A 20,077-nucleotide genomic window follows, 5' to 3' on the forward strand; every position below is an offset into this window, starting at 1 on the left:
AAGTAAATAAGACCCTTCAAGAACTTTGCAGTCGCCGCACCTCATCCACTGTGCGAGGGGGTGTGGCCACCACTGGAGGCGGGGCTAGGCAAAGCTTGCCCTATGGGGCGGGGAAATGAGACGGGGCTGCAAGTTGGGGATAGGGGTTTCTCTCTGGGGGCGTGGCTTATGGATCCTAGCTTTCCCGCCGACGGTTGGCCACGTCACGTGACATGGGTTGGAAGATGGCGTCTCCCACAGACGGTAAGAGCCGGCATAGAGACCTTTCGGCTGCAACCTCCTTCTTTGCTCTGCTGGTGACTTCCATTCTCTGCCTGCCCCTCGAACTTACACTTTTGTTCTTGAGCTCCAACCCTTTCCTTTAGGCTTCTTTTTCTTAGGATGCGGGTGCGTCTTCAAGCTCGCCTGTTCTTCACAGTAGCTCCGGAGGTGCCCCGTTTCCCCTCTGCGTACCAAGCGGGTGGAGGAGGGCACCCTCGTGGGGCCCATTCCAGGCGGAAGGTCGGGGTCGCTCTAGCCCTCCCTTAGCCCCATTTGGGTGAGGCAGGGCCGAGGAGGATATACTGCTGGGGGGAAATGTGATGCTTTAGTGTAGTTTTCTTCTCAGGGCACCCCATGGAAGGGTCGATTCTCTTCTTTTTGAGCATCTGGGAAGATTCGTTCAAACCCTAGCTGGGGTTGGTGGCTGACCTCATTCCCGGAATTAAGCCACAAGCAAAACCTGATATTCTCCTGTCTCGGTAGATTGGGACCGTTGCCCTGTTTTGGTCCCTTCCGTCTTGGTCCCTTCCCAGAGAAAGATGAGAATTGAGTTTTTCGTAGTCATGCACTTACCTCATACTGTCTTGCTTCTTCTGTATGTATTTCCTCAGGCCCAGTGAGTGAACGATTTCTGTCTATATGTTGTCTAAGATACAAGTCACTTCAGATAGCAATCAAGTGGTTTTGGTATATCCGCATTCTTCTGCACTCCATTCTGCCTTATTTATGATTTTGCAGTCATTTCTGAACTCAATTTTTGCTTCTACCGCCCCCATCCTCACGTCCATTTCATTGATATGTAGTTTTCTCTTCTCAAACACATTTTGTGTTGGGAAGAAATCTTGAAAGTTTATTTCAGGAATGAGGAAATTGAGGCCAGGAGAGCTATTACTGAGTTTCCACTGTATGAAAGGCAAAATGTTAGGTGCTTTGGGGGAGGAAGAGATTAATCAATCATGTAAATGCTTTTGTACTTTAAGATCTCATTTTAGATCACTTCCCAGAGAAGGTTTCCCAGAACACAGTATCTGAAGTTGCCTCTCTTCACTGTTATTCACTATCTCACTACCTTCACTGTCAGCATAATTAGTCTGTTAATTTTGCCCCTTTCATGCTAGATTATAAATTCCAAGTCTGTCTGTTCATGGTTGGATCCCAGAGGTTAGCACAGTGTCTGGCAAGCAGTAGACCTTCAATTAACATTTTATTTTTAATAATTTACTAGTCTTGGGTTTCAAGTTTAACTCAGTCTTAAGTTTTTTGAGCACAGGTGCATACTGTATAAGAAATGATGGGTGTTCAGAGTCAAAAAATATTCCTTCTGCCTGGATGCTCTCTTAAAATGTCTTTCTTGCCAGAAAAAACAAAAAAGGACATTTATAAAGTCAACTAAGGGAATGGGTAGTTATTGTTTAATAGGGTACAGAGTTTCAGTTTAGAATGGTGAGAATATTCTGGAGATGGATGGTAATGATGGTTACACAACAAGTGTGAATGTTTTTAATGCCACTGAACTGTACCCTTAAAAATGGTTAAAGTGGTACATTTTGTTATGTGTATCTTACCAGAATTTTTAAAAAATCAGCCAAGTGATAGAAGTAGAAGTAATTGCTATTAAAATTTTTAGTTTATGGGGCGACTGGGTGGTTCAGTAGGTTAAGTGTCCGACTTTGCCTCAGGTCATGATCTCGTGGTTCACGAGTTTGAGCCCCGCATCAAGCTCTTTTTTTTTTTTTTTTAATTTTTTTTTTCAACGTTTATTTATTTTTGGGACAGAGAGAGACAGAGCATGAACGGGGGAGGGGCAGAGAGAGAGGGAGACACAGAATCGGAAACAGGCTCCAGGCTCTGAGCCATCAGCCCAGAGCCTGACGCGGGGCTCGAACTCACGGACCGCGAGATCGTGACCTGGCTGAAGTCGGACGCTTAACCGACTGCGCCACCCAGGCGCCCCCCCTGCATCAGGCTCTTAACTGACAGCTCAGCACCTGGAACCTGCCTCAAATTCTGTGTCTCCCTCTTTCTCTGCCTCTCTCCCACTCATACTCTGTCTCTCCCCCGCTCATGCTCTGTCTCTCTCAAAAATAAATAAAAATCATTAAAAAAAATTTTTTTTAGTTTATTACTAAGTTGTTTTTATATTTATAAATTTGGAGATTTTAGAATTGTGTTGCTTGTATTTTGTTTTTTTCTTGTGTTCTCTATTTTTTTTTTTCCTTTTTTTGGCTAGGAAGAATATTGGAAACATTGTTTTCCCTTGATCTTCTAGCCATCTCCATAGTCACTCTATTTGCACACTTGATTTTTCAGTTTTCATGCTTATCTTTTACAGAATTGCATTCTTCACCTAATCTTTTCCTTTTAATCTGACAAAATCAAGTTGAGCACTTTGAACTTAAATACAGCTTCTAAATAAGTATCTCATCCTAAAATATTCCACTGCCTAGCTTTCTCACTATTTTAAAAGTTTATTTATTTTGAGAGAGAGTGCGTGTGTGAGAGAGTGGGGGAGGGGCAGAGAGGTTGAGAGAGAATCCCAAGCAGGCTCCACCCTGTCAGTGCAGAGCCTAATGTGGGGCTCCAACGCATAAACTGAGAACTCATGACCTGTGCCAGAGTTGGATGCTTAACCGACTGAGCCACCCAGGTGCCCCTAGCTTGTATCTTTAGTGTTTTACCTGTCTCTTTCTATAAGATTTAATTCAAATCTAGGTCATTTACTCATTTGTCTTTTTTTTTTTTTAATTTTTTTTTTCAACGTTTATTTATTTTTGGGACAGAGAGAGACAGAGCATGAACGGGGGAGGGGCAGAGAGAGAGGGAGACACAGAATCGGAAACAGCCTCCAGGCTCTGAGCCATCAGCCCAGAGCCTGACGCGGGGCTCGAACTCACGGACCGCGAGATCGTGACCTGGCTGAAGTCGGACGCTTAACCGACTGCGCCACCCAGGCGCCCCTCATTTGTCTTTTTAATGTTAAATTTGTTTAGCACTTCTTTAAAAAGGAGAACATTGGAATTAATGAATGAGGGTAGCACTCACAGCAAATTCTCAGTTATGCCCCAGACCGTGGGATCATAAGACCACCCTTGTTTGTTACTGGATCCTATTCTCAGTAAGTTCACTTTTGTTGTGATTGAGCTTCCCATCAGTAACATTCCTTGGGAATTTGAAAATTGGCATTTTGTGTGTTACACACAGCTTTTCTTTGTTACCATTTTTGGATGCTTAGTTAAGACAATTTATTAGGGTTGAGTTCTTTACCAATTAGAATGCTGCTGGAAATTCCCGTAGAATATTTGGGTGGGGGGGAATCCAGTTTAGAGAAAAGCACATGTTTGTTGTTGTTTTTTTAATTAGGCTTCATGCCCAGCATCCAGCCCAACACAGGTCTTGAACTCATGACTCTGAGATCAAGACCTGAGCTGAGGGGCGTCTGGGTGGTTCAGTTGGTTAAGCGTCCAGCTTCGGCTCAGGTCACGATCTCGCAGTCCGTGAGTTCAAGCCCCGCGTTGGGCTCTGTGCTGACAGCTCAGAGTCTGGAACCTGCTTCAGATTCTGTGTTTCCCTCTCTCTCTGCCTGTCTCCCGTTTGCACTCTGTCTCTCTCCTCTCTCTCTCTCTCTCTCTCTCTCTCTCGCAAAAATAAATAAACATTAAAAAAAAAAAAAAAAAAAAAAAAAGACCTGAGCTGAGATCAAGAGTCAGGTGCTTAACTGACTGAGCCACCCAGGCTCCCCAAGGAAAGCACATGTTGAAATTTTATACATACGTACGTTTTCCAGGGAATGAATCCATAGCCCTTTTTCCCCCAGATTTCCAAAGATATGACTCACCCAGAAAATGTTAAGAACCACTGTTTAGACCATTAAATGAACTAATTTATGCAACTGTCTATCATACTGAGCACACAATGGATACTCAACAGACGTTAATTGTTATTAATGTTGAGCATCTACTGTGTGCCAGGGCAAGAGTAGTGAAGGAATGGTATGTATCAAATGGTATGGAAGAATTAGGCAGGGGCTGGATCATGTATGATGTTTTTCTAAGGCATGGCAGATACAATATACATTCATGAACTTAGCTGGGAAGAAGTCCCTTAAGCCGAAGAGTGACACAAACTGATTGACATTAAAAAAAAAAAAAGTCAGTTCTGGCTACTTTGTGAAGAACAGATTTGGGTAGAGAGGGGAAGAGGTAAAAATCGAAGCAGGGAGAACTGTTGAGAGGCTTCTGAATAGTCTGGGAGAGAAGTGATGGTTCCTTGGCTAGTTAATTTGGTTTCATGGTATATTTTGGAGAGGAAAACTACTGGGCTTACTAATGGATTGTAATGGACGGGTGAAGGAAAGGGAAGCATGAAGGATAGATGACATCTGGATTTTGGTTTGAGAACTGGGGTTCATGGTGGTTCTATTTCTTGAGGTGGAGATGATTTTGAATGTATTAGACTTACGGTTTTCACACATGTAAATAGAGACAGATGTCAGGAGTTATCAGAGCTCTGGCAGAGGAATTTGTTAAGTAGCCTCCTAGCTATTCCTCAAGTTCTGGGTAAGATTGGGACTGGAAATATAATTATGGAGTTATTGACATATAAATGATGGTAAAAACTGTGGGGCTAGATGAGATCTCCTTAGGAGACTTCAGGTAGAGAGTGAAGCCAGCCTAGGGTGGGACCTGTGTGGTGGAGAATGAGGAAGGAGTCAGTGAGGTAGGAGAAAAATCAGCATCATAGAGGTTTTATAGAAGCTGGAAGTGGAGTTTTTCAAGGAGAGTGGTCAGTGTGTAAGTGCTGCAGAGAGGTCACATAATAGACAACAGAGAAGTGACTGCTGGATTTAGCAACATAGGTAGTCATAGGTGACCTTGACCACGACACTTTCCATGTATGCAGGAGCAGAAGCCTGATTGTCATGGGTTAAGGAGAGAATGTGAGGTAAAGGAAGTGGAAATAGCAGGATAGACAACTCAAGAACTTTTGAAATGAAGGAGGAAAAAGGAGGTAATGGGGTCATAGAAGAATTTTTTTCAAAGAAGGAGAAATTCTAGAACAGGCTTGCTTGCTGTTGAGGATGAGCCAGTAGAAAACATAGAAATTAATTGTGTAAGAAAGATTATTCAAGATGATATCTTTGACAAAGCAAGAAAAAAAATGGCATGCAGAGCTCTGCAGAGGAGTTTGTCTTTCTTGGGAGCAGGGACACTTAATTGGGGGAAAGTCTAAGAGTATGAGTGAAGATACACATGGGTTTGTTACTTATTTTTCTTAACACCCCACTAAAATATTGCTCCCAGTTTATAGATCAGAAAAGTGAAGTTTGATGAAGGAGAATGATTTATTTTTATAACATCATGGCCTGGTAGTGTCAGTAGTTCTAGAACTCGGATTTCTAGACTTCCAAGAGAGTGTCCCAGTTTGTTATGCTCTTTGAGTTTGAAGTGTTATAAAATGTGAATTAACATGTTTTGTGTCTTCATGGCTCATGTGGGTGTTTTGTTCTAGGGACAGATCTGGAAGCATCTCTGCTAAGTTTTGAAAAACTTGACCGTGCCTCACCAGACCTTTGGCCAGAACAATGTAAGTTTTTGGTTTCTTGATATCAGAAGTAATACAGGAGAATCAGTGCTACTTTGAGAGAGAGTTTTGAAGTTATCATTTAACTGTAATGGTTAAAAATTTGATTTTACTTCACAGGGAAGAGACTGAATTCTGTGGTCTGATGTTAAGAATAGCTTTTTGGTGGTTTAACTTTTTCAGGACACAGTGTGACTCAGGAAATGATAGACAGCCTTAAAAAAATTACATCTGAAATAAGTTCAGACAATTCAGGGATACATAAAGTATTTCTTCACTTCCTTCACTCACTCTTGTAAAATCACTATTAATAGTTTGGTACAAATCCTCTTGGCTTTTATAATGATTATATAGATAAACAGATAAACAAATAAACAAATACATATTTTTAAAGTATACAGCAGGGTTTTTTGGGTTTTGGTTTTTGTTTTGTTGTTTTTGGTATAATGATGTGTCACATGTACATGGTTGGGCTAATATAGCTTAACTTATCCCACCTAGTAATTTATTAATGCATCTTTCCATGTTAGTAGGTCTAGATCTACTTCATTCTCCTGAAGTATTTCATTATGTAGATATACTGTAGTTTATATATTCCTACCCTATTTGGAAACTTTAGTCCACTGTTTGATATTACAAACAACATGTACCTCTAACATGTACCTTTGTACACAATGTAGAGGATGGCTGTGTGTGAGTGCCCATTTACCCAGATGCTAGCCATTATTGGACGTTACTGATATTTATTATCTTTAGTTCATGTTTCTTTTTTATGTTTCTTTTTTTTTTTCAACGTTTATTTATTTTTGGGACAGAGAGAGACAGAGCATGAACGGGGGAGGGGCAGAGAGAGAGGGAGACACAGAATCGGAAACAGGCTCCAGGCTCTGAGCCATCAGCCCAGAGCCTGACGCGGGGCTCGAACTCACGGACCGCGAGATCGTGACCTGGCTGAAGTCGGACGCTTAACCGACTGCGCCACCCAGGCGCCCCAGTTCATGTTTCTTTATTAGTGAGGTTGAACAGTTATTTTATTTTATTTTATTTTTCAACGTTTATTCATTTTTGGGACAGAGAGAGACAGAGCATGAACGGGGGAGGGGCAGAGAGAGGGAGACACAGAATCGGAAACAGGCTCCAGGCTCTGAGCCATCAGCCCAGAGCCTGACGCGGGGCTCGAACTCACTGACCGCGAGATCATGACCTGGCTGAAGTCGGACGCCTAACCGACTGCGCCACCCAGGCGCCCCATCAGTTATTTTATTTTATTTTATTTTATTTTATTTTATTTTACTTTATTTTATTTTCTTTACTGTTTATTTTTGAGAGAGAGAGAGAGAGAGACAGAGTGCAAGTGGGGAAGGGGCAGAGAGTGAGAGAGAAACACAGAATCTGAAGCAGGCTCCAGGCTCTGAACTGTCAGCACAGAGCTCGATGCAGAGCTCGAACCCACGAGACGTGAGATCATGACCTGAGCCAAAGTCGGATGCTTAACTGATTGAGCTACCCAGGCACCCCAACAGTATTTTATTTTTAAATATCTGTTTTTATCATTTTGTTTTCTAATGTAATTCTTCTTGTGAGGTATTTAAGTAACAACTGGATTGATAGAACAGCATACCTAAAAAAGTAAATTTAAATTTTTTGGTAAGACATATTGTATCTCCCTATCCTTCCAGCTAACTCCTGATCCTTCCAAGTTCAGTCGAGGCATTATTTTCTTTGAGAAGCTTTTTTTCCCTCCCCTCAGTCAGATACAGATTTCTTTTTTTCTTTTTCTCTCTCTTTTTTTCCTTTTCTTTCTTTTCTTTCCTCTCTCTCTCCCTTTTTTTTTTTTTTTTTTTTTTTTTTGTCTTCCCATAGCACCTGGTATCTTTCCTGGAGCACTTAAAAAATAATTACCGAGTTTCTCTCCTTTTCCAGACTGTAAGCTCCTTGAAGACAAGGCTGTTTTCTTCTTCTTATTTGGCTCCTCTATGTCTGGGGACACTAAAATATTTATTGAATAAATAATATGTTTTTTCTTTTCAGTACCAGGTGTTGCTGAATTCGCAGCTTCCTTTAAAAGTGTAAGTAATATTTTACTTACCTAATGAAGTTTATACAGCGTTTTACTCCTTAGTAAAAGCTTAAATATCTCCTGTTTCTTTATTTTCAAGAAAAATGTCATAGGCTTAAAATCAGTTTGTAACTACAGCCCTGGAAATCTGTTTATATTATCATCATGTTGATAATAATGTCTTCCTCTGTCCAAATGCTCTATCTTGGCATTTTGACCTATGTCTATTAGCCACTTTTCTCAGCGTGAAAGCTTTTAAGGCAAGGCAGTTGAAATATTTAATGTAACACTAATATTCTTTTTGACCAAACCATGATTTTGAAACTTTTCTCTTTTGTTTATGAGATGCATTATGATCTTAGCTTATACTTCCTTACAGGAATTTGAAATTTCTCAGTGGCTCATTAGAAGGCAAAGTAAAGCATCCATTAGAGCTACAACTTTCCTACTTTCAAGGCAGCAGGCCCTAAAACGTTGTTACCCTTTTTTGTATGTGTAGGGTACTGAAATGTCTTTGAAGTTAAATAAACAGTACATTAGAATCTACCCCAAAAACCAAGAGCACACTTTACACACTATGTTAGCCAATTTGACAATAAACTGTGTTAAAAAGTAAATAAATAAAATGTATCCAGAGTTGAAAAAAAAACAACAAAAAAATACATTGTAATGTCGGTTGCTCTGTTCTCTTCACTGGACCCTTTCCCCACCTCTGATACTCTACATCAGTGCATCTGGAGTGTGTCCACATCATCTGTATTTTTTTGTTACATAGATGATTCTCACGTGCAACTAGGCTTGAAAACTGTTGCCAAAAGTTATTCCAAGAATGGGCTCTCTTTCATATTTTGCAAGTTTACTTTTCATAGTATACACGAAGCGAGCATGTAAGTTTACTTTTCATAAGTGAGAAGATAAAAGTTCTAAAGTTTTCTAAAATGTTATAGTAAAATGAAATTTAAAGTGATGATCATGATAGTCTTCTCACAAATTGAGGACTACTTCTTTAAAAAAATTTAAAAAAATTTTTTTTAGTCTTTATTTTTGTGAGAGAGAGAGAGAAGAGCATGAGCAGAGGAGGGGCAGGGAGAGAAGGAGACACAGAATCTGAAGCAGGCTCTGAGCTGTCAGCACAGAGCCCGACGCGGAGCTCAAACTCAGGAACCACGAGTTCATGACCTGAGCCGAAGTCGGACGCTTAACCGACTGAGCTACCCAGGCACCCCTCTTTAAAAACTTTTTACTTCAATTATAGTTGACATATAATATATTGGTTTCAGGAGTATAGCATAGTGAATCAACAATTATATATATTACATTATCATTGACTATATTCCTTATGCTGTACTTTTTGTTTCTGTGACTTATTTACTTTATAACTGAAAGTTTGTATCCCTTAATCCGCTTCACCTATTTTGCCCACTCCTCTCCCAATACAACCACCAGTTTGTTCTCTGTATTCATGAGTCTGTTTCTGTTTTTTGCTTATTCATTTATTTATTTTTAAGTTTTTTTTTGTTTTTTTTTTTTTTTAAACATTTATTGATTTTTGAGACAGAGAGAGACAGAGCATGAACCAGGAAGGGTCAGAGAGAGGGAGACACAGAATCTGAAACAGGCTCCAGGCTCTGAGCTGTCAATACAGAGCCCGACGTGGGGCTCGAACTCACAGACTGCGAGATCATGACCTGAGCCGAAGTCAGCCGCTCAACCGACTGAGCCACCCAGGCGCCCCTTATTTTTAAGTTTTATTTATTTTGTGAGAGAGAGAGAGCATGTGAGCACGAGTGGAGGAGGGGCAGAGGGAGAGAGAATTCCAAATAGGCTCAGTGCACTATCAGTGTAGAGCTGAACATGGGGCTCGATCTCATGACGGTGAGATCATGACCTGAGCCAAAATCAAGAGTTAGACGCTTAACCAACTGAGCTGCCCAAGCTCCCCTCATTTTTTTTTTTTTTTTTTTTTAGATCCCACATATAAGTGAAATCATGTGGTATTTGTCTTTCTCTGCCTTATTTCACATAGCATAATACCCTCTAGGTCCATTCGTGTTGTTACGAATGGCAAGATTTCATTGCTTTATGGCCGAGTAATATTCCTGTGTGTCTCTGTGCGTGTGTGTATGTGTGTGTGTGTGTGAGAGAGACAGAGACATCATCTTTCTTTCAATCTTCTCCTGTGCCAGAGAATGTTACTTGCTGATTGTCTCGAGCAGTTCAGTTGGAGTCTTTTACCAGAACTGGATTTCAAGTAATTTCTTTCATTGCTTTACTAATCTCTTACACATGAAACAGTAACAGTGGTCAGACCTTTCTTCTTCTTTCTTCTTCTTGTTCTTCTTCTTGTTTTTCTTCTTCTTTTTTTTAATGTTTATTTATTTATTTTGACAAAGAGATCGAGGTGGGGGGAGGCGCAGAGGGAGAGGGAGAAAGAATTCCAAGTAGTATCCACACTGTCAGCGCAGAGCATGACATGGGGCGTTTGGCTTAATCTCATGGACCATGACATCATGACCTGAACCCAAATCAAGAATCAGAGGCTTGACTGATGGAGCCACCCAGGTGTCCCCAGACCTTTCTTCTAAGATAATTTCTCTGAGACCAACTATAAAGATGAGCAGTATTATTTTGTAAAGTGACTCTTTGCAGGCCATATCTGAACCTAGAGAAATCTGAGCTTTTGAAATTATAATTTGTCAGTATTTTTGAACAAAAGCCTGAAGGCTGAAGCCTGTATGACAATCTACTTTTCTTATAAGAAGGAAGATTACGATCTCTTTACATTTTGTATGCATCTGAGTGGATGTATTCTTACGTTTTGACAGCCTATTACTAGTTCTCCACCCAAATGGATGGCTGAAATAGAACGTGATGACATTGACATGTTGAAAGGTAAGCTGTGCTGGTGACTTCTAACTTTTAACCTGACGTTTATGCTCTTCCACAAACCACCTTTCCAATTTTTCTCTCGCTATTCCCTTATGGGTATTCTCTGCTGCAGTCAGACCGCCTGCTTAACTAAGCTGATTCATGATTCTTCATGTCTGAATGCTTGTCCCTATTTTTTCATATGTGTAAATCCCTTCAACTCAGGACCAGTCATGATGATTTCTGCTGCTGCTAAATTCCTTTAATATTAACTTTATTTTGTATAATGCTACAGTCAACAAAAGCTCTCACATAAAAATTTCCCATTTAATTCTCATAAAGGTCCTGTGAGTTAGGTATGATGGTGTCTGAGGTTCAGAGGTTAACTTAACCAAGATTTATTAGAATTAAAATTTAAACTGATCTTTTAAGTCTAGTCCTTTACCACTCTAACACAAGTGCCTTATTTAGGATTTACTGCCATATATTGTTGTCAGTACTATTAATTGATAACCTCTTAGTGGGTTAAGACCTGTCTTTTAGTTCTTTCTATGCCATCAATTTCTTCCATAAAGAATACTAGAAGTAGTGAATATTGTTGTTTGATAAATGACTTGGAACTCAACCACAAAGTGGAAATTTAAATTAAAAAACATTAATTTTCCTTGATTTTGCTCTACTTTATTTAATTTTTATCATCCTTCTGGTGATAAGATTCATGATGGTTGTGAAGTAATAGACTGAAATTAAGGTAAAAATCTGGCTTTCTTGAGCTATTCAAGAGCTGAACAGATCACGAAAGTCTACTTATGCCAGATATGGATAATGAGTGTGGCATGATAAGTGGGAGAAAATAACACCTTTATTTGATTTCAGAAGTAATTCATTGTTCTGCATGAAATGCTTAAATGCAGATCCCCTCCTCCAACCATGGAAAAATTAAGTCTCAAGGGCATCTCGGGTTCATTGTTGTAATGTTCCAAAGTCATTTATATAATGTCCCATCAGTATGAATTTCCTAAGGAAACTTTACATTTTTAGTAAGGGATTATAGCATCATATTCCATTCCAATTGACCTGTATCTAAACATAAAAGGAATTGTGTGCTATTTAAATGAAAATCTGGTAAACTAAGTTTTTATTTTAAGTATACTGTCTTTTTATCTAGTATACTTAAAAAAATTTGTAGGATTTTGGTTTGAAGGTAGTTTGGATTAATGTTTAGTCTCTGTTTACTAACTTAGGGAAATGGGGAACAGTAACTGTTTTGTTGCTATTTTATTATTATTTGGAATAATGGGGACTTATAAATGATAGTGGAGACAGTGCCATTTTGTAAGACAAAGATCTGTCTGAGACTTTCTTAGTGTTGTGTCAGATCACAAGGTTTCATATTTTAATGGTGTGTTTATTTTGTGTGATGGGTAAAATGAAAGTTATAAAAGGATCTTTAGAATAAAACATAATTTGCTATGTTTTTATGCTATTTTCTCATTAAATGGGTAAGTTCATCTGAAGCATTTTGCAACAGTAGGAAAAATTCACTAATTTCTGTGTGTGTATGTGTGTGTGTGTATAGAGAGAATGATTGGATGAAAAGAGATCCGTTTTCTATTTATTAGATAAGAATTAAGCTTGAAAAGTTTTATAAGAAAGATTTCTAATCTGAATGGATTGTCACTAGAGAACAGTAGAAAGAAATGGTATTGAAATAAATTACTCTGTTTCAGAACTGGGGAGCCTCACCACAGCTAATTTGATGGAGAAGGTACGGGGCCTGCAGAACTTGGCCTATCAGCTGGGGCTAGATGAGTGTGAGTACCCATACGATCACATTTATTCAGGGTTGCAGGTTGTACATTTCATGATGAGTTCTAGCTGTAACTCAGAAAGTATCTTTATTAGGCATTCTGAAAGTAAGGAGTCACTATAATCTAGTGTGCCTTTTATGGTATAATACACTGGAACAATTATGGCATTTACTCAGTAACAAGTTATTTTTCTCTATACAATAAAAGTATATTGGAAACCCTTTGAGTTTGAAGCAATAGAATGTCAAATCAAACTAGCTTAAGCAAAAGAGGGACTTTATTCATGCAAATCAAAATTTCAGGAGTAGAAATAGCTTTGAGGGTATCTAGATCTTTGACTTTTATTTTATTTTATTTAAAAAAAATTTTTTTTTCAACGTTTATTTATTTTTGGGACAGAGAGAGACAGAGCATGAACGGGGGAGGGGCAGAGAGAGAGGGAGACACAGAATCGGAAACAGGCTCCAGGCTCCAAGCCATCAGCCCAGAGCCTGACGCGGGGCTCGAACTCACGGACCGCAAGATCGTGACCTGGCTGAAGTCGGACGCTTAACCGACTGCGCCACCCAGGCGCCCCTAGATCTTTGACTTTTAATGATGTCATTGGGATGTATTCTTGTTCTTGGCTTTTGTTTTGCAGCTCAAGGCTCTTGCATTAGCCTTATTCTTTGAACTAGCAGTGGGGAAGGTGGCCAAAAGGAGCTCCAGTTTATATGCCTTTAAATCTTGTAATCCCAAAATAAAGAATATCTTTTACGAACATTCCAAAAGAAAGATCCTGGGGAGGACTCAGACTATACCATCTTGACTTAGACCTATTTTAGAACCACTCCTTTGGCCAGTTAGCATGGAACATTCTGATGGGCCAGGCTTGAGTCCTGGATACAGACACAGTTTAGAGGGATTAGTCTGACTCAGATCACATGGAATTGGAGGAAAGATTGGTTCCCCAAAGGAAAGCCCATATAGATTATATCTCTTCCATACTGTATTCATTATAAAACTGGGAAAGGAATTGTAGAATTTCTTACTTTTTAAGTGAAAGAGAAACTCAACATAATATTGTGGTTAGAATTTCCTAGGACCTTCCTGAATCCACAGTTGTAAGAGGCTACAGTAGCTTATAATTTTCTTCAAACGTGCAAGGTTTGCACTGATTGGAACAATCCCAAAAACAGTTTTATAAATTGTTTTTCTTATTTATAGAGCATATAGAGGATTTGTTCCCATTGTTGTTTTAAATTAGTGCCAAATTCAATATGTCACTTTAAAATTTAATTTAAAACTTCTGATTGATTGATTGGTTGATCAATTGATTTACAATGAGTGGGGGGAGGCGTAGAGAGAGAGGAGAGAGAGAATCCCAAGCAGGCTCCATGTGGTCAGCACAAAGCCCAGCACAGGGCTCTATCTCATGAACTGTGAGATCATGAGCCAAAATCAAGAGTTGTTCAACCAACTGAGCCACCCAGGCACCTATAAAACTTTTAATTTTTGACTAATAGTCATCACTTCCTTAGGTCTCCTTATCTTTTCAATATTTCCATCACTGTCATTAGCAGTTGCTTTCTTTTCCCAAGAAAACATTTTAACCACTTCATGAATCAAGGAGCAGGAAACAACAAACTGCTTTGAAATATGGTTGCTAGTTGGTCTACTAGGTTTACTCATTTTTATCTAACTTTCCTCTGTGTTACTGGTCATTTATGTCTCATGATTAAAATTTACGTCTTGGCAAAATTACTACTTAGCACGTATATCATGGACTTCCAGGGTTTATAATGAAAAGGCAAATGTGTGATTATTAAATTCATGAATGCAAGGTTGGTATCATATAGAAGTTGATTCTTTTACTAGCTCTGGATAGTAAATGCTATAATAATCATAATAATCCTTTACCTCGGGGCGCTGGGTGGGTCAGTCGGTTAAGCATCCAACTCTTGGTTTTGGCTCAGATCCTGATCTTGCGATTTCATGAGTTTGAGCCCCACATCAGGCTCTGTGCTGACTGTGCAGAGCCTGCTTGGGATTCTCTCTCTCCTTTTTTCTCTGCCCTTCCTCCACTCAACACTGTCTCTTTCTCTCGCTCGCTTGCTCTCTCTCTCAAAAATAAACTTAAAAAAAAAAAAAGATTCTGTCTCCCTCTGCCCTTCTCCCTAGCTCATGTTCTGTCTCTTAAAAAAAAAAAAAAAAGATAATCCTTTATCTCTCTGTCAGTTTTTTAGATGAAGTTTTATGCTTATTATATTAAGAAGACACTATATTGCCAAATGTATTTATCAACATTACTATCTCTAGTTAGTTGTAGTTGAAATTGCTTTATTTCTTCTAATTAGTTTTTCTGCTTTCCTACTGAGAAAGATAATAAAGTATTTTTCCCCATTTTTAAAAAATGTTTTTTATTTATTTTGAGAGAGAGATTACACGTATATGAGCAACAGAGGTAGGGCAGAGAGAGGGAGAGAGAATCCCAAGCAGGCTCTGCACTAAAGGTGCAGAGCCTGATGTGGGGCTCCATCCCATGAGCCCCAAGATCATGACCTGAGCCGAAATCAAAAGTAGTTGGATGCTTAACTGACTGAGCCACAAAGTAGAAAAAATAGAATAATGGTCTCATGTTCCCAAGACCCAATTTCAATAGTCCATACAGAGCCAATCTGTTTCACCTATATAATTTCCCATAATTATTTTAAAGCAAATCTTAAGCATCCTATTACCTCATCACCCAATAGCTTCATATATAATTCCAAAAAACAAGGTCTGTCTCCCTCTTACCTAACCTTTTAAAATATAACCACCATTCCATTACTGTGCCTAAAAATTTTTAACAAACTGTTGTCAAATAGCTAATTGGGTTTCGGATTTCACTTGTTGACTTATAATTGTCTTTATCAATTGGTGGTTTACTTGAATCAGGCCCTGAATAAGGTTCATGCACTGTATTTAATTGATATGTCCCTTAAGTCTCTCTTAATCTGTCATAGTTCCACTTCCCTTTTATTTTCCCTTACCATTTATTAAAACTGGTTATTTGTTCTGTAGAATTTTCTATATTCTGGATTTTGTTGTTTACATTCCTATGGTAGTGTTTAATATGTTCATTTATCCCTTTTTTATTCCCTGGTAGTTAGGTATAGAAGCCTGCACAGATACAGCTTGAACTTTTAATTGTTATTTTGGCAAGAGTATTTCATAAATGGTATTGTATACATCCATCAGAAGGTACATCATGTCTGCCTATCTCTCTTTGTGATGTTAAAATTAATTAGTTGATAAAGGCATTAGCCTGATCTATTATTCATTGTAAAATTCTCTGTCAGCCTTACAGCAGAGTTTCAGTAGCCTTTCGTAACTGCCTCGTTACCCTGTTTTATTATAGGTTGCCAAATGGTGGTTGTCTAATTCTGTCATTTTTTTGTTACTAGCTGGATACCTTCTACAAAGGACTTTATCAACTATTTACTATTACCTTGAAAGCTGTTTATACAGAATGAATTATTCTTTCGCTATTTCCGTTTTTGGAACAGAGTTCCCTAAATATCAGTAAGGATTATTTTAATGGCTTTCCACAGAATGAGAAATTTGGTGTGGTTTGTTTTAGTTTTTGATCCACATAGTTAAAAACATTATTACTATTAAGTGTTTGTATTTCTCAAACTTAAGACTCTGGAGGTAGAGATTTGCAGTCACCTAACATAGCCACCTTAAGCACTAAACCAAAATTCTGAAACAAATGCTCATTTCTGCTATATGAGTCCCATGAGCATAGCTGAAATTTTTCAGAATTTTTTTTCTGGTTCAAAATTCAGCCTTATTTCAGTTTCTGTATCAGTGCTTTGCAACTTATTGTCATTTTCCCTGATCACAAATTAACTGACATACAGAAAATAGTTTTAAAATTTAGAATTGGAAAGATTTATATTGGTATGTATTGGACTTCTTGGGTATAGTCAATCTTTGTTTTATCATATATGGTGTATTTGCATAAAAACAAGATCTTTTTTTTGTCCTTACAGATTATTCATCTACTCTAAGGGTTGACATTTACTTGACACCCTAATCTGGTGTTTCGATGTCTCAATCCTCTTTCCTGCATTAATTGAGAGGATGACATGGATGAAAAATAAGCAGTAGGAACTGATGAATCCCCAAGGACCAGTGATCCTGTTTTCATGCAAATATCTGCACTGATAAAGATGATGGAAAGAAAAAAAATGCAAAAAATATTTGTCCTCAAAACATGATTGTTTGTCACTTCCCTAGGGCATTGTTAAATGTTAGTATAGAAATAATGTGTACCTTCTAGTGTTGATAGTAACTAGATTGTGTCTTTTGGAAGATGAACCATGCCCTTTGATTCGTTATGTGATTATGTCTCAGATAACCCTTTTGGTATGGAGATTTGGGAGTGTAGTAATTTTTTGTGTAGGCATTTATAGCTTGTCATGATAGAAGTCCCTTGGCTTCATTTGAGCAGTTAATTTATATGAAATTCTCATGGAATATATAGAAATATGAAAAATTGTAAACTACCTTACCATATAAAGAATTTATTTCTCTTCTTTCTGAGTTCAGTATCCCTCTTATTTTGCTGGTACTATTGCAGTCACCTAACCAGTCTCCCTACCTCTTAACCACTGCATTCCAGGCCATCTTGTTTACTCTTAATCAGATTAATTTTTCTAACGTATCACTTGTTTCTTTTGACTTTTGCTATTAGTCATTAGTAGTCCTTTACTGACCATGTGGTCAAATTCATACTCTAGAACGGCATTCAAAATCCTTTTCACTCTGGTCCTAGCTTAATGTCTAGTTTGCTTACTTACTTTTTCTCTACCAAAACACCATACACTGTTCCTGTTTGAAATAGTCACTCTTCCTGAAACACTTGCCCTTCTTAATTCTATCCATGCTATTCCTTTTTCTCAGAAAACTCCCCCTGACCTATTTCTAATGTTAGAACTTTTATTCGTCCTTCACTATTTAGATCCAAATTTACCCCTTTCATTAGTCTTTCATTCTCATTCCTGATCTGAAAAGTGAGCTCTCTTTCCTGGCCTCCTAAATTGCTCTTAAAACAGTTCATTTGTTTCATTCGTATAGTACTTCTACCACTTTGGGAGATTTTTGTACATGTTTTATCCCTTAGATTGATTATAACTCTTTTAGGTAAGTGTCATAATTTGAGCTGTCTTTCTAGAGTACCTGGCATGTAGTAAACGTGCATGTATTTGCACAGTAAAGAATTTGCATAGTAAGTATGCAAATAAATATGATTGAGTGAATGATAACTGCTGATGACTTCAAGTGAAAAGATGGAATTTCTCTAATGAAATCCATTGACTTAAAAGTGAAAAGGTGGAAGTCTCTGGAAATTGTTTTTTCTGGATAGTTGGAATTTTAGTGATAAGTATTGTTTAAAGGTCTTGTAATGTCTGGAATTTTTCCTCTAATGGCTGGATGATCACATGTAGTAAAAATAAGATGAAGCTTATTGGTGATGATTTGGTTTTATCTTCTATTTGGACTTTAGTCCATCACTATTATTATCTGGACATGATCCTGATTTAGTCTTTTCAACAGTCCTTTGCTTGGACTGTTGGAACTAAGACCAGTGGAACTAGGGGCGCCTGGCCGGTTCGGTAGAGCATGCAACTCTTGATCTTGGGGTTGTAAATTTGAGCCCCATATTGGGTATAGAGATTACTTAAAAATAAGATCTTAAAAAAAAAAAAAAACAACAACAAACCAGTGGAACTATTGTGAATCCTATTGAACACTGATTCTCAACACATGTTACCTTTTAAAAAATTTTTGTCTCTTGTCTCTGAAGGCTAGAATCCTTTTAGTAGTCCATGCAGATGAGCTAATTAATGGCTATATTCAAAATATTTTTAAATAGAATGTGAAAGTGGGAAAGCAAAGGATCATGCCATTTATTTAAAAAAAATTTTTTTTTTTTATTTGATGTTTATTTATTTTTGAGACATAGAGAGAGCATGAACGGGGGAGGGTCAGAGAGAGAGGGAGACACAGAATCTGAAACAGGCTCCAGGCTCCGAGCTGTCAGCACAGAGCCCGATGCGGGGCTCGAACTTACGGATTTTGAGATCATGACCTGAGCCGAAGTCGGTCACCCAACCGACTGAGCCACCCAGGTGCCCCGGATCATGCCATTTAAAACAATGCTAAAGCTTGGGACTCTGATGCATTTGTTCTTTTTTTTCTTTTTTACATAACAGCTTTGTTGAGACGTAATTCACATTATACAATTCACTTATTTGTATTGTACAGTTCAGTGGTTTTTAATATATTTAATGTTGTGTAACTATCACCACATTTTATCTCCAGAAAGAAACCCTGTACCCATTAGCAGTCATTCCTCATTTACCCCCTAGGCCCACAGGTCTAGGCCACCACTAATCTACTTTCTGTCTATGAATTTACCTATTTTGGATATTTCATATAAATGGAATCATACAGTATGTGGTCTTTGTGACTGATTTTCAGTGTTTATGTTATAGCATGGATCAGTACGTAATTTCTTTTCATGTTCAAATAATATTCCATTCATAGATATATTTATCCACCGGTTATCCACATTATACTTATCCCCTACTTGATGGACATTGGATTTCTTCTGTTTGACTAGTATGAATAATGCTGCTATAAACATATACTTACAAGTTTTTGTGTGAATTTGCCTTTTTGTTCTCTTGGGCTTATAACTAGAAGTAGAATTTCTGAGTCATATGATAACTCTACATCTGACGTTTTGAGGAATTGTCAGACTGTTTTCCATACTGGCTGCACCATTTTACATTTCTACCAGCAGTGTATGAGGGTTCCAATTTCTCTATATGCTTTCCAGTACTTGTTTTTGTCTTCAAAAAATTATTATCCATCCTAATGAATGTGAAGTAGTATCTTATTGTTTAGACTCATTGTATTACATTTGACTAATAACTAATGATATTGAGCATGTTTTCATGTACTTATTGACCATCTCTATATCTTTTTTTGGAGAACTGTTTATTTAAAACCTTTACCTATTTTTATTTGTTTTTATTTAAGTTTATTTATTTATTTTGAGAGAGACAGACAGCGTGAGATGAACTGTGAGATCATGGCCACAGCTGAAACCAAGAATCAGACGCTTAACTGACTGAACCATCCAGGCGCCCCTAGATCCTTTACCCATTTTTAAATTGGATATATTTATTATTGAGTTGTGAGAGGGTTTTTTTTTTTTTAATGTTTATCTTGAGAGAGAGAGAGAGAGTAGACAGTGAGCAGAGGAGGATGGGCAGAGAAAGAGGGAGACAGAATTCCAAGTAGGCTCCACACTGTCAGCACAGAGCCTGATGCAGGGCTCAAACTCACAAACTGTGGGATCATGACTTGAGCCGATATCAGGAGTTGGATGCTTAGCCAACTGAGATACCCAGGCACCCCGATATTCTTTGTATAGTCTGAAAACAGGTCACTTATCATATAT

General features: G+C 38.2%; 1 protein-coding gene across 5 annotated transcripts in view; it reads left to right on the forward strand.

The window, feature by feature from the left end:
- The first annotated feature begins 138 nt into the window (after window positions 1-138).
- LIN52 (lin-52 DREAM MuvB core complex component) overlaps window positions 139-20,077 on the forward strand; it is a 111,875-nt gene continuing 91,936 nt past the window's right edge. For 4 of the 5 annotated variants that reach the window (XM_045448208.1, XM_045448210.1, XM_045448211.1 and 1 more), the window contains exons 1-5: window positions 139-243; window positions 5,770-5,844; window positions 7,873-7,910; window positions 10,726-10,792; window positions 12,499-12,582. In XM_045448208.1, coding sequence (XP_045304164.1) covers window positions 213-243; window positions 5,770-5,844; window positions 7,873-7,910; window positions 10,726-10,792; window positions 12,499-12,582 — 295 coding nt within the window. In that variant the 5' untranslated portion in view covers window positions 139-212. Of the gene's footprint in view, window positions 244-5,769; window positions 5,845-7,872; window positions 7,911-10,725; window positions 10,793-12,498; window positions 12,583-16,595; window positions 18,074-20,077 lie in introns of those variants that run through there. The other variant, XM_045448209.1, reaches the window with a different exon arrangement.

This window comes from Leopardus geoffroyi, chromosome B3, assembly GCF_018350155.1.
Source record: "Leopardus geoffroyi isolate Oge1 chromosome B3, O.geoffroyi_Oge1_pat1.0, whole genome shotgun sequence".
Taxonomy (NCBI): Eukaryota; Metazoa; Chordata; class Mammalia; order Carnivora; family Felidae; genus Leopardus; species Leopardus geoffroyi.